Genomic DNA, 13,031 nt, shown 5'->3' with positions numbered 1-13,031 from the left:
GTGGCAGATATTAGCTTCTTGATAGTCTCTTAATGACGCCTCTGCAGATGCTAAGATTTTGGAAGAAATTTACAGGCTACGGGCAGTTTTCTAAGTTTTTTTTTTTTTTTCACACTAGATTTCCATGGCTTCCTTCCAAGTTATGCAAGATGCTAGTTAAATCTGCATCTTCCAGACGAGGACAATCGAGGCCTGAGCTGTGGATAACTTGCTAGGTGAGAGGCACAGCAAAGTGGCTGGAGGGAAGCCCTGCGAGTGTGGAGCCCACGCCTACCAGCTGGCATGGGTAGGAATTCCAGCAGGGCCATGGAGCTCCTTCACTCTTCCCAAGTGGACACACCAGCACAAATGCCAACACATCCAAGTTGCAAGGCTTGCACTGGCTTTGCCCGTGCTGCGCCCCTGGGAGCCACCCACTGGTTTTGCAAAGAGAAAACGCTGCAGCTCAACTGTATCCATATTCCTTCCCCATCCCCTCATTCTAGCTCAAAACTCAGATGATACACGGCATCCAGTCTTTAGTATTTGAAATGAAGCCACTGAATAAGCACACTGACAAGTGTTTTGCATCTTAGGGGATAGTTACTTTTAAAATACCATGGATCATTTTTCGGACTTACCCTCCTTGATCTTCCCAGCTTTGATATAAGAGCTAAGAAATAGAGGCCGTCCTGCATTTCCCTTGAATGGCTTGGAAACATGGGTATTTCGGTATATGGAGCGAAACAGTCCATCCCCAGGGCTGACCGTAAACAGGATCAATGAAACAATCACCTTCCACATGGCATCAACCATTTCTTGGCCTGGGGAGAGAGCAGTAACATGCCACATTTCAGTCAAAAGCCAGTATTTGTCTATCTGCTTTACATGCAAGAAATTTATTTGTTTACAAAAGAAAAGCAAAACAAACAAAAAACCCTTTCCTATTGTGTATAAAAGCAGTTTGCTGATCCCCTTGGACGTCACCAGGAAATAAGCAAGGCCCACCCAACCCTGTTGATCCCACCTCAGCTACCAGAGAGAGATTCTATAAGGGATTTACAGTGTACCAGGAACGCAACTGCTACATTTAAAACCATGGCCTGGATAAAAAATCCAGTAGAGAATTAAGTTAAAGCCAGAAGCAACCAGGGGCTCTAGAAAAGGCCTCTCATGAGTGATAGAGACCACTGCATCACTTGCAGAATGGCAGGGTATTGTGTGCACACGTCAGGTGGAAGATGACCTAGGCAGCTCTCCCAAGGTGACTGGAAATGAAGGGGGGTCAAACTCAGGCAACTGAGTAGCAACAGGAAAATCACACACACACAACACACCCACACACCAACACACATGCACACGCACACGCACACGCACAACAGCACAGGAGATGACTTAAGCAAAGGGGAGAGACCAAGGGTTCCAGTGCATCACCGAGGAATCCTTGAAATGAGCTGTAGGTTTTTTCTAGCATCCCTTTATCTCTTACAAACCACAAGTTTTATATCCAACAACAACACAGAAAGAAGAAATCAAGGATCCTGTAACTATTTCCAGATCTTCTGGCCAATTGTCTCTGATAAGTAACTTAAGAAATTAGGCTCCACAGGGCCCAGCAAGCCTACATATCTAGTGCTTAGAAGCTGGGGTCAAAAGGAATCAGACGTCAAGGTCATCTCGACCACATACAATTGCCGCCAACACGAGGGTACAGGAGAGTCTGCCTCACACAACAATAAACAAAGTATAGAGTAGAAGGAGCAGGCTTTAGATGTCAAGGGCTCCGGCTACTCTTATATACAACCAGAGCATTGGTTCCCACATGGGGACTCACAACCTCTTGCAGCTCCAGATCCATGGATCTGACACCCTCATCCTGGCTTCTGTTGACAATTGCATACAGGTGCAATCCCCACATTAGACATTGTACACACACAGTTAAAATAAGAATAATCAATTTTTTAAGAGCAGAGCAGGGAGATATCAGCAACAATCTTTAAATGTGATTTCTTCTGACAGGATTCTCCTGGCACATCATCGCAATGGCCTGAAATCGTGTTGCCTGCCATCCAGACTTAAACAAACACTTACAGTGTTGTCTGCAGTGGGTCTTCCTGAATATTCCGAATGTGTTTTTCAGCTGGTCTGAATCTCCTAATAACTCCACTAGAAGGTAAGAATGATTCACATCAGGTTAGGCAAAACAAAAATGGACTGGATATGTTGACTCGGGTTAAGGACAGGAACGTAGAGAAGCCCGCCTGACTTCAGGGCCCCTGGGTATGTGAGGATTCATGAAATTCCTGCGCAGTGTGGTCAGAGGCGGTTTCATTCAAATCTTGATTTAGCCAGCCAGCGGTGACTCAGGCCTTTAACCCCAGCACTCAAGGAGGCAGAGGCAGGCAATCTCTGTGAGTTCGAGACCAGCCTGGTCTACAGAGTGAGTTTCAGAACAACAGAGCTACACAGAGAGAAACCCTTTATCAAAAAAAAAAAAAAAAAAAAAAACAAAAAAAAAAAAAAAAAAAAAAAAAAACAAACAAACGAAAAATCTTGATTTATTTCTATCATATTTTTTGGTCATTATATAGAGTTTTCATTTATTGCTCATAAACACTGCTGTCTTGATTATTGAGTTTTTGTCATGCCTTGGATGGTCCACCTGAGGCAGATGCCTCTCTTGCCACACCTTCATCCCAGCTCTGCCTAGTGATTGCAGCACCGCACCTGCCGGACCTGGCTCCACCCCACTGATACTTAAGCTATAATTTAGCTATAAATTCTGATCTGGGTGGTTTGTTTTTAGAGCTGGTCGGGAACCCAGAGGCAGAAGAAAGATGGCTCAGTGGTTAAGAACTCTTCCAGCCCTTCCAAAGGTCCTGAGTTCAATTCCCAGCAACCACATGGTGGCTCATAACAACTGTAATGAGATCTTGAGGAAGAGACCTGGTCAGGGATCCTCATCAGCTTAGACATGAAATCCAACATGGACAAGTTCAACAGAACCACCAAATACAGGCTGTCCGTGCATGCTTCAGCCTTGCCAGGGCATAAATTAAATTCATTAATGGAACCCATGCACATGCTAGCACATGCTAGAAAAGAACTCTATTCCTGAATCCTAACCCCAGCAGCTAAATTCTAAACAAATATTGTGCAGTAATAAACCCCTCATTCTCTCAGTTTTCTGATTATAAAAGGAAATATACAATTATGCAAATACCACGTCTGCTTTAGATTTTTCAGGGCTTCAAAATGTCAAAGCATTAGAACACTTTAAAAATACAAAGTGTGTACAAACCTATTTACCACATGTTTAACCCAACCCAATTTAGCATAATACAAAGTACTGGGTGGTGACAAATTTTACAAGCTTTTCAGCAACATTTCCCCACTGAGATAAGGGTTGATAATCATAATTTGATTGAATATATGACCCTTGTCATCTCTCTCAGGGTTAACTTAATAGAATTCTCTATGCCTAATGTAAATAAGCCCATCCAAGTATAGTACATAGCTCGAAATGATGTTGCTATTATTGACTATAATAAAGAACCAAATGAATTCAGAATTGAAATTAAGTTCTCAAGAGACCCAAGGGTAATGGCCACTATGGCACTGTTAAGATATTGTTTTTAATTATGTAAATTTGTTACACACAAGGCTTTAATCACATAGCTACTTTCCAAGAATGCCGGAGATCAACAGTTCTATTGATTTGGAAAACAGAAGCCTAGTGTGTGAAAAAAAATTAGTAATAACAGAAAAGCTCTTCCAGGAATATGGTCTTCTAGGGCCAGACAAAAAAAAAAAAGCACCCTGTTGTCTGGTTTCCCTGTCTTCCAGCACCCAGCCTCCAGCCTGTTAATGGCACCATTAATATTTAACACACGGGCTGTAGTCACAGCATTGCCCCAGAAAGAGAACTTCACACAACGATGTAAAAAAAAGTAGGGGCAAGGGGCTTGTTTTAATGACATAAATTTAGTACACAAAAGTAAGGGTTAGTTCAATTTAGTAGAGCTCATTAACATTTAATCAATGACTGCCTGGAGTCATGGTTTCCCAGGGCCGTGAATTAAGGCAACAACATCCTTATATTTCGCAGTTCTCACCGTAACAGTCAGAATTCCACAGCTGCTCAGCTGCCATCTCTCCTAAGGGAAATGAAAAGCACTAACACAAACGGAGGAATGAAAAAGAAAAAACCAACCTTCCCCGATGCGATTGCTGATCCTGTGTCGAACTAAATATCTCATTTACTAAACACTGAGTACTCTCTGAATGAATAAACCTATACTAGACAGAAGCTGTGACTCACAGAACCTACAAAAAGAAAAGAAGAAACTGCTAGCCATACCACCATTTCATCAAGCCTACTTGAATGCATAATGAAGGAGAGAGCAAGCTCCAGTCTAAACACAGCCTAGTGAAGGTTCAGGGGAAGGCAGGGCCTCCTAGTGGTTCAACACACAAACTCTAGGTGAATTCCGGCCATGGTAGTAGATCAAATCAAGGCAGTTTGCAAATGTGTTTGCTAAAGCCAGTAAGTATTACGGGTTAGAGTCCACGTGTCATCCATTGTTTTATATAAACGAAGCTATTGAGCCCAAATTTCTTTAGGATAGAAAGCAACACACTGCATCTCAATTACAAACCCCAGATAAGTTACCAGTCCAAAAGTTGATACAATAAAAACTGAAATAACTACAGAGAACACTTAAGAAATACGACAAAGTATTAGGTAAAGAAAAGTAGACGCTAGACTAGATAGAGGTTTATTTCTCCTTGTTTTACACTTTCTATAAATGTCTAAGTTTTCTACAATAATCAATATTATAAATACGAAAGGGAAGTTTTCTGATAGTTTGATTTCCTTCCTTCAGAAAAAAATTAAGCAACGGATAGACAGAACAAAACCAGGGGGCTTGTTCCTTATTCCTCATTACTACCTGGTTTATGACCTCTTGCGTTCCTAGGAAATAAGGTTCTGTTTGTTCTTCTTTTCTCCAACATTCTATAAGATGGTATCCTGATCTAAAGTCACAGAACTTCAGAGGCTCAAAGTGGGGTTTGCCTTGGTAACTTAGAAGGGACTGGGCAAAAAGTGAGATGCTATTGTCCTTTATTATTATTAATAGTTGTATCTGGTTCTGTTTAAAGTCTATAACAAATATGTATGCATGAACCACTAGACAAACGTTGTGAGACTGAGGGATCTAAAAGGCCCAAGGGAGTCTGTCTTCAGAAGACATTAGATGTTCACATGTTCTGAGTTAGGCATACCAACAAGGCAGAAACCCAAACCTGACATAAAGAACGGACTTCATCAGGAGGATCACATAATGGATGAAGACCTTCAAAGACCTCAAAAAATGGGCCAAGACTCAAAGCCAGGATTCATTTATGATTCTGAATCTACCTGCTTTCTATTGGACTCATCTTGGACCATGAATATTCTGACTCTAGTCTCAATAGACAACAGTCTTTTGCTGTCCCACTCATAGATTGATGAGCAATACAAACAAACAAAATGGTATATGGAACTTAGGGTCAGTGTTCGGGCAAGGTCTGCCACCATAACTCATGACCTTGATAAGACAGTCAGCTCCCTTGCGTCCCCCTTAGGGTGGCAGACCACAACCAGAAAACTTGTCAGTTACATCTGCAGGAGCCCCGAGAGACAGTTCTTTAACAGAGATACTGTTTTTAATACTCAACTAGCAAAAGCTTATCATGGAATAAGTTATATCGTAAAGCCAGTTAAAAATTAACCCAAAACTTATCACTATCCTGGCTATTTTTACTACGACAGTTTCGAGGTCATAGTTTTTCTTGTGTCTTTTCCTTTTTTAAAAATGTGTGTCTAGTGGGCAGTCTATGGGAAAGTCTCCTTCCACGCATCTTTTGCCAACGGTGTTCCATTGCTGTGGAGAGTTTGATGTCAACCACATCAGCAAGTATTATACCCAAGAAATCGACAATGTCACAAACCAGGTCTCTCTTCCTCCAGAGTCCGTTGCTATAGAGTTTTCTGCGCATCCTTACCAGAGGAGTGAGCTGGATAATACTACTCATCAGCTTCCACTTCAATCCCCACCAAAGTGGCCAGCAGAGGGACATGAGGAAAGTTCTGTTCAGTTGCCCTGGGTGCCTGAGAGCCAGAGTGGTGTGCTCAGTCCAGAAGCTTCAGGAAAAGGAACCCAAAAAGGCCCACCTGAAAGTGTTTACTAGTGAGAAAGAGTTGCAAAATCTAGAATGAGAACAAAGGCAGGTGCGCCGGCGCGCGCCGCACGCGCGTGCACACACACACACACACACACAACACACACACACACACACACCCGTAATTCAGGCTCGCCTCTGCCTTGCCTTTACTCCTTCTCGCTTCTCCATTGTACACCAAGACTGCTCCAGCAAAAGGAATAATGTCTCATGTGATAAACATTATTGCCATGATAAAAAAATATATAGGCATTTGGATTCCGTAACATATTATACTGCATTTTACATTCCCAAAGTGATAATATTTTGAAAAATAAAATCAAAAAGTCAGTAATAGACCACTTCCATGAAAATTGTAATTTAAAGGAGTACAAGCACGGAGCAAGTGGGTTCTGCTGTGTAGAAAAGAGTCGGGCACCTTGCAGGGTTCTGTGAGCATAAACGAAGCATGAGACATTGATAATAAAGGGTTATTGTATAACCTTGAATTAAATAGCAGCCCAAACCCTAAATGTATCCATTTTGCTAAAGGATTTCCACGTAAGCAAATGATTTAAACAAAAATTATTTTCAGATATTCATTGTTCATGTCTTTAAGATATCATTTCAATTTCTAAAATTGATATTTGAATCAGGACACACCCCTAAGGTGAAGGAAGGCTTTGGCTGAAGTGTCCTGGCATGCCTATCTCATTCCCCCAGGCTTCACTTCTGGCACCAGACCCAGAATCTCATCTCTCTGATGAATTTAACTGTCACTATCTCTGCCACCAAAACCTTGTACTTGCAAGGGTGGGACACAAACTAGAATTGTGTGGCAGGTAAAGAATGAGCAGGGTCAGGAGAGGAGAAAATACAATCACAGGTTGGACCATGGAGCTTCATCTTGGGCCCTCACAGCCCTTGGGGAAAGGAGGGCGGTCAGGGGAGGCTGGGAAATAAAGTAAGCGTGCGTTCATAAGTATTTTGAAAGAGATTGTGTTCGTGATCAAAGGCATCATCATGCCTTGACACTGGTGCTGGCAGCCAACTGGCAAACACCAACCACACCTTACATACAAAGCACTGCGCTAATTGCTTTATAGTCTTTCTTTCTGACCCTTATCAGGTGGGTGGTATAATCGATTCTTAGTAAACAAACTGATTCTCAGTGAATTCTTTTCTGGATTCACACAAAGCATAGGTAACAGTACAAAGGATTCAGGGATTAGAGTTGAGAACATGACACCCCCAAATATGACACCTGGGCATGCAATGCAAGCTACCCTGTTCACTCTCCCCCTCTAAAGACCTGGCCGGGAATGCATAGCCTGTCATTCCCTCTCTGAAGCTGACTGTAAGACCCTCTCTCCAGATGGGCTCTCGCTTTTTTCCAAAAGGAAGGGGTATGCTAGTGAGACCCTGGGCCTGCTGGCCCATTTGCTGTCATAGACACACTCTCGGTGGTCCAGGCCTCCTATATGTCTGTCCAAACATGCAGCTTTCCCTGGGTCTTTGCTTTCTGAAGGCTTCTGGATCACTTCAAACTTACATTAAATAAACACATTGTGTTTTTCTTTTGTTAGTTTTTTTTTTCTTTGTTGTCAGGGTCCCAGCTGTCAACCTTGTGATGGGTAAGGAAATGACACTTTACTTCCCTTCAAAAGGCAGTCCTCTTTAGATGACAAAGCCACCCCACAGCCCCTGTACCAGCACTTCCCTGCATGTCCCTTCCTCATTCAGATCAGTATAGAAACACCACGATTCATCCCTCAGAGTTGAACGACCATCCTGAGAAACCTGCTTAAATATGGAACTTTAGCCTTAGAAACATTCCATAAGTTAATATTTGAACAAGGAAGTCTCTTTATCTTGTACAACCAGCATGAATAACTCTATGGAGCATTGTGATTTTTTTCTCTTTTTTGTTTTTTGGTGGTTTTTTTTGGGGGGGGGCTTTTCAAGATAGGGTTTTTCTGTAGCGTTGGAGTCTGTCCTGGAACTATCTCTTGTAGACCAGGTTGGCCTCGAACTCACAGAGATCTGCCTGCCTCTCTCTCCTAAGTGCTGGGATTAAAGGCGTGTACCACCACTGCCTGGCTACTTTGTGATTTTATTCCTTCAGCAAACTTTTTTGAGGAACATCTGTGTCCTCCCTGGGCCTTGCCCTCCGAACCCTCAGGAAATCATTTGACTAACTGCAGGCAAGAAGTAGATCTCTGTGGAAATGGACAAGCAATGAGAAGTCAACCATCCCTGAGGAAAGTGCAAAGGCCCTGAGATGCAAACAAACTTGTCAACTGTTGGGGACAGAGGGAATAGACTCAGTGGCACAGACAGAAACAGAGAGGGGAGGGGCCTAAACTTGTAGTCTGGCCTCCTGTTGGTCAACAGTGGGAAACTGCTGTGGAGCTTTAAGCCAGGGAGCAATAGTGAGAAGCAAATTGTGAAATGGTCACTCCAGCTGTTCCCTAGCAGGTGGACTTTAGCAGAATAAGAACGGAACCAGGATACTAAGTAGAGGAGGATATAATGGTTTGGTTGTGATGAGAGAGGCCATGTCAGGGAGTTACAGCAGAGGTAGGCAGGAATGGCCAGCTGTGTTTTGAAGGCATAGCTACCTGTGTCTGTTGTAGGGTATGTTGACTTAGGGGAAAAGATAAAAAACATGCAAGGCAACTGTCTTAGTTTATTTTCAGTTACTACAGCAGAGCACCCAGGACTGGGGAGCCTGTCAACACTAGAAATCGTTTTGATGGCTCTGCTGGAGAGTCAAGGTCATAAGCCGTGATGCCTGCTCTCTCTCTAAGTCAAAGAGCACAGCAGTAACGTCTGCTCAGCATCAGGCAGGCTGGCTGCATCAGAACATGGTGGAAGCCATCCACTGTGAGACAGAGCAAGCCGACGAACCAGGGGCTCTCTTCTCATGAAGCTACTACTGTTATCATGATCTCATCTAATGCCAATTTCCTCCCAAAGGTCACACTTCCCAAAACCATTCACACGAATTTCAGAACTATGTGTGCAACATATGAACTTCTGAAGACACACTCAAGTTATAGGACATTCACCCAAGTGACTTCATCAATTTTAAAAGACTGGGTTGTAGCATATGTGTGTGCATACACACACACACACACACACACACACACACACACACACACACACGCACACACACACTGAAGCCCTAATTCCCAACATCTGACAAAGGACCTTATTTGGAAAAAAGGCTTTGTAGATATAATTGGTTAAGTTATGATGAGGATTAGGATAGAGCTTGTCACACATAATTCATGTCTTCAGAAGGAGGATGAGGAGGAAATACAGGAAGGAGAGGGCCCTGAAAAGATGAGAAAGATAGAATACAGACACATAAGAGTGGGCACCAGAGCAGTGCAACTAGGAGACAAAAGACCACCCAGGGGCTTGGAAAGCAGCCAATGCTGGAAGAAGCAAGGAAGAACTCTTTCCCGGAGATTTCAGTTGAGGTCTCCAGAGCTATGGGTGTTCTGCTGACTCCAGAACTGTTGGCTAGCAAGTTCCTCTCCTCTCCAGTGTGAGTGTATGTTCTTACCCCAGCCTTAGGAAGCTAATGCACAAGCAGGGAAACCCTCCTGGAGGCATGGCAAGTAAAATTAAGTGCAAAAAAACCTCAAGAATGTTTTAAGTTTCCTTAGGCACATATAGGAAAACTCGAAGAGGTCAGCGAGACATGGAAGGCGGAGCTAAAGGAATTTCTTATGTAAGGTATGATGAGCATGGGAAGCCGGCTCTAGATTCAAGCCAACCAAAAGGTCTTGCCGAAGTTGACCTCACTAACTGCTTTAGGTCTGCAGAGTCTGGGTGGCATTCAGGGTGAAGACAAGGGAGAAAGCCCACGGACGGGCTTGTCTGGTTCTGAGGCCCTGAGTCACCGTCGGTATTGTTCTCTCTCTGAAGGCAGACACTGTTCCCCGCTCTTGCTGTCTGCACTCTGACTTCTGTCCACACCATCTTGCTAAAATCACCAATGAACTCATTTCTAAATTAAAGAAAAAAAAAATGTCAGTCTCCATAGCCGATGTTTCTAGCATTCCCAGTGCCCCTTCTATGGCTTTACCATGCCTTGTCTCCTTGAGTCTGAGCTTTTTGGAATTTCTCCATCACAGCTCCCTCCACCTCTGGGGTTCCCAGGAGCCCACCCTTGGCAGAGTGATTGTGTCACCCACCCCCACATCTCCTGGGTAGTCAATCATTTTAACTAGCACTTTCTGCTGACATGCTTCTCCAACACTTCTGGCTCACCTCTCCAACTCCCTGCTAAATTCCCTCAGTGTTAAAATCCACCTGTCAAGATGGAAACCGGCCCTGTAAACCACAGTAAACTGAGTCTGTCTAATTTCTGCTCCCAGGGGAACCTCTCTAGAGTAAGAGAGTAAATTTTTTTAATATTTATTTATTTATTTATTTATTTAATGTCCCGATTACAGTTTTCTCTCCCTCCTCTTTGCCCAGTCCCTTCCCCCACCACCCCTCCACCCCCTACCCACTCTTCTTCTGTTTTTATTCAAAAATGGCAGGCCTTCTGTGGATATCAACAAGACATGGCATATCAAGTTTGCAGTAAGACTAAGTACCTCGCCTTGTTCTAAGGCTGGGCAAGGCAACCCAGTATGGGGAGTAGGGTCCCAAAAGTCAGCAAAAGAATCAGATACAGTTCCTGCTCCCACTGTTAGGAGTCCCACAAGGAGACCAAGCTACACAACTGTCACATCTATGCTGAGAGCCTTGGTCAGTCCCATGCAGGATCCCTGGTTGTCGGTTCAGTCTCTGTGAGATCCTATGAGTCCAGGTTAGTTGATTCTGTGGGCTTTCTTGTGATATGTCCTTGAAACCTCTGGCTTCTACAATCCCTCTCTTATGCAGGATTTCCCAAGTTCCACCTGCTGTTTGCCTGAGGGTCTGCATCTGCTTCCATCAGTTGCTGGATGAAGCCTCTGTGGTGACTCTTGGACTAGGTACCAATCTATGAGTATACCAGAATGTTATTAGGCATCATTACATTGACCTTTTTTTCCCTCCAGTCCTGTTTGGTTCTATCCTGGGTCTCAGGGTCACCCAGTCTTTGGACCCTGGTATGCTAGGCAGTATGTGCCTAAGGCACATACCGTAGGCAGGACACATTGTAGGTCAAAGTTAAGTGGATTGATGTCCCAATCCCTCCACTGGAAGACTTGCCTGCTCACAGGACATGGCCAGTTCTAGGCTATGTATCCACTATTGCTAGGAGTCTTAGCTGAGGTCGTCCTTGTAGATTCCTGAGAGTTTCCCTAGCACCAGGTTTTTGCTTTACCCTGAAATGACCCCCTTCCAAGTCATCTCTTTCAGAACTCCTTTCTCTCACCTAAATCCTCGTGTTCCCATCCTCACCTGTCCCTAGTCCACCCACAAAATCTCTTCTATTTTCCCCTCCCAAGGAGATCCAAGTGTCCCCCTTGATCTCTCCTTTTTACCTAGCCTCTCTGAGTCTGTGGATATAGCATGATTACCCTTTACTTTACAGCTAATATCTACTTATGAGTGAGTATATACCATGTTTGTCTTTCTAGGTCTCAGTTACCTCACTCAGGATAATTTTTTCTAGTTCCATCCATTTTCCTTTAAATTTTATAATATTCTTGTTTTCAACAACAGATTAATACTCCATTGTGTAAATGTACCACATTTTCTTTATCCATTCTTCAGCTGAAGGACATCTAGGTTGCTCTCAAGTTCTGGCTATTATGAATAAAACTGCTATAAACATAGTTGGGCAAGTGTCCTTATGGTATGACTGAGCATGCTTTAGGTATATGCCCAAGAATGGTATAGCTGGATCTTATATCAAATGATGGAAAGATCCATCTCTCATGCTCATGCTCAGTAGGATTAGCATCCTAAAAATGGCATCTACAGTTTCAACACAATTCTCATTAAATTCCCAACACGAATCTTTACAGATCTTGAAAGAACCATACTGAACTTAATATAAGGAAAAAAACATGTTCACTAAAACAATCCTGTACAATAAAAGAACTTCTGGAAGTATGACCATCCCTGACATCAAGCTATTCTACAGAGTTATAGTAATAAAATTGACAGGTGGATCAATAGAACCCAATCAGAGACCCAGATAAATCCACATACCCATGGACACCTGATTTCTGACAAAGAAGCCAAAATTGTACAATAGAAAAAGAAAGCATCTTCAATAAATGCTGCTGGCATAACTGGATGTCAGCATATAGAAGAATGCAAATAGATTCATATCTATTACCCTTCACAAAATTCAAGTCCAAGTGGATCAAAGACCTCAACATAATTCCAAATACACTGAATCTGATAGAAGAGAAAGTGGGGAATAGCCTTGAATGCATTGGCACAGAAGACAACTTCCTGAGAAGAACACCGATAGCCCAGACACTAAGATAGACAATTAAGTGGAAACTCATAAAACTTAAAAGCTTCCATAAGGCAAAGGACACAGTCAATGGAACAAAATAGCAGCCTACAGAATGAAAAAAGATCTTCACCATCCCTACTTCTGACAGAGGCCTGATTTCCAAAACATATAAAGAATTCAAGAAACTAGACATCGAAAAACAAAAACAAATGATCCAATTAAACGTTGGGGTACAGATCTAAACAGAATTCTCAATTGAAGAGTCTCGCACTGCTGAGAAACAAATGTTCAAAACTCTTTAACCATCGGGGAAATGCAAAGTAAAACAACTCTGAGATTGCACCTTACACCTGTCAAAATGGCTAAGACCAAAACCATAAGTGACAGCTCATGCTGGAGAGGATATGGAGCAAGCGAAACACTCCTC

At 42.9% G+C, this 13,031-nt stretch overlaps 1 protein-coding gene across 1 annotated transcript in view; it reads right to left on the bottom strand.

Annotated features, from left to right (window-relative positions):
- Cpvl (carboxypeptidase vitellogenic like) overlaps positions 1-795 on the bottom strand; it is a 108,441-nt gene extending 107,646 nt beyond the window's left edge. Inside the window, 1 exon segment of the mRNA XM_038320152.1 lies at positions 621-795. Coding sequence (XP_038176080.1) covers positions 621-795 — 175 coding nt within the window.
- Positions 796-13,031: the final 12,236 nt, after the last annotated feature.

This window comes from Arvicola amphibius, chromosome 2 (genome assembly GCF_903992535.2).
Source record: "Arvicola amphibius chromosome 2, mArvAmp1.2, whole genome shotgun sequence".
NCBI lineage: Eukaryota > Metazoa > Chordata > Mammalia > Rodentia > Cricetidae > Arvicola > Arvicola amphibius.
The sequence above is the reverse complement of the archived record's forward strand: the minus strand, read 5'-3'. Positions and strand labels throughout refer to the sequence as shown.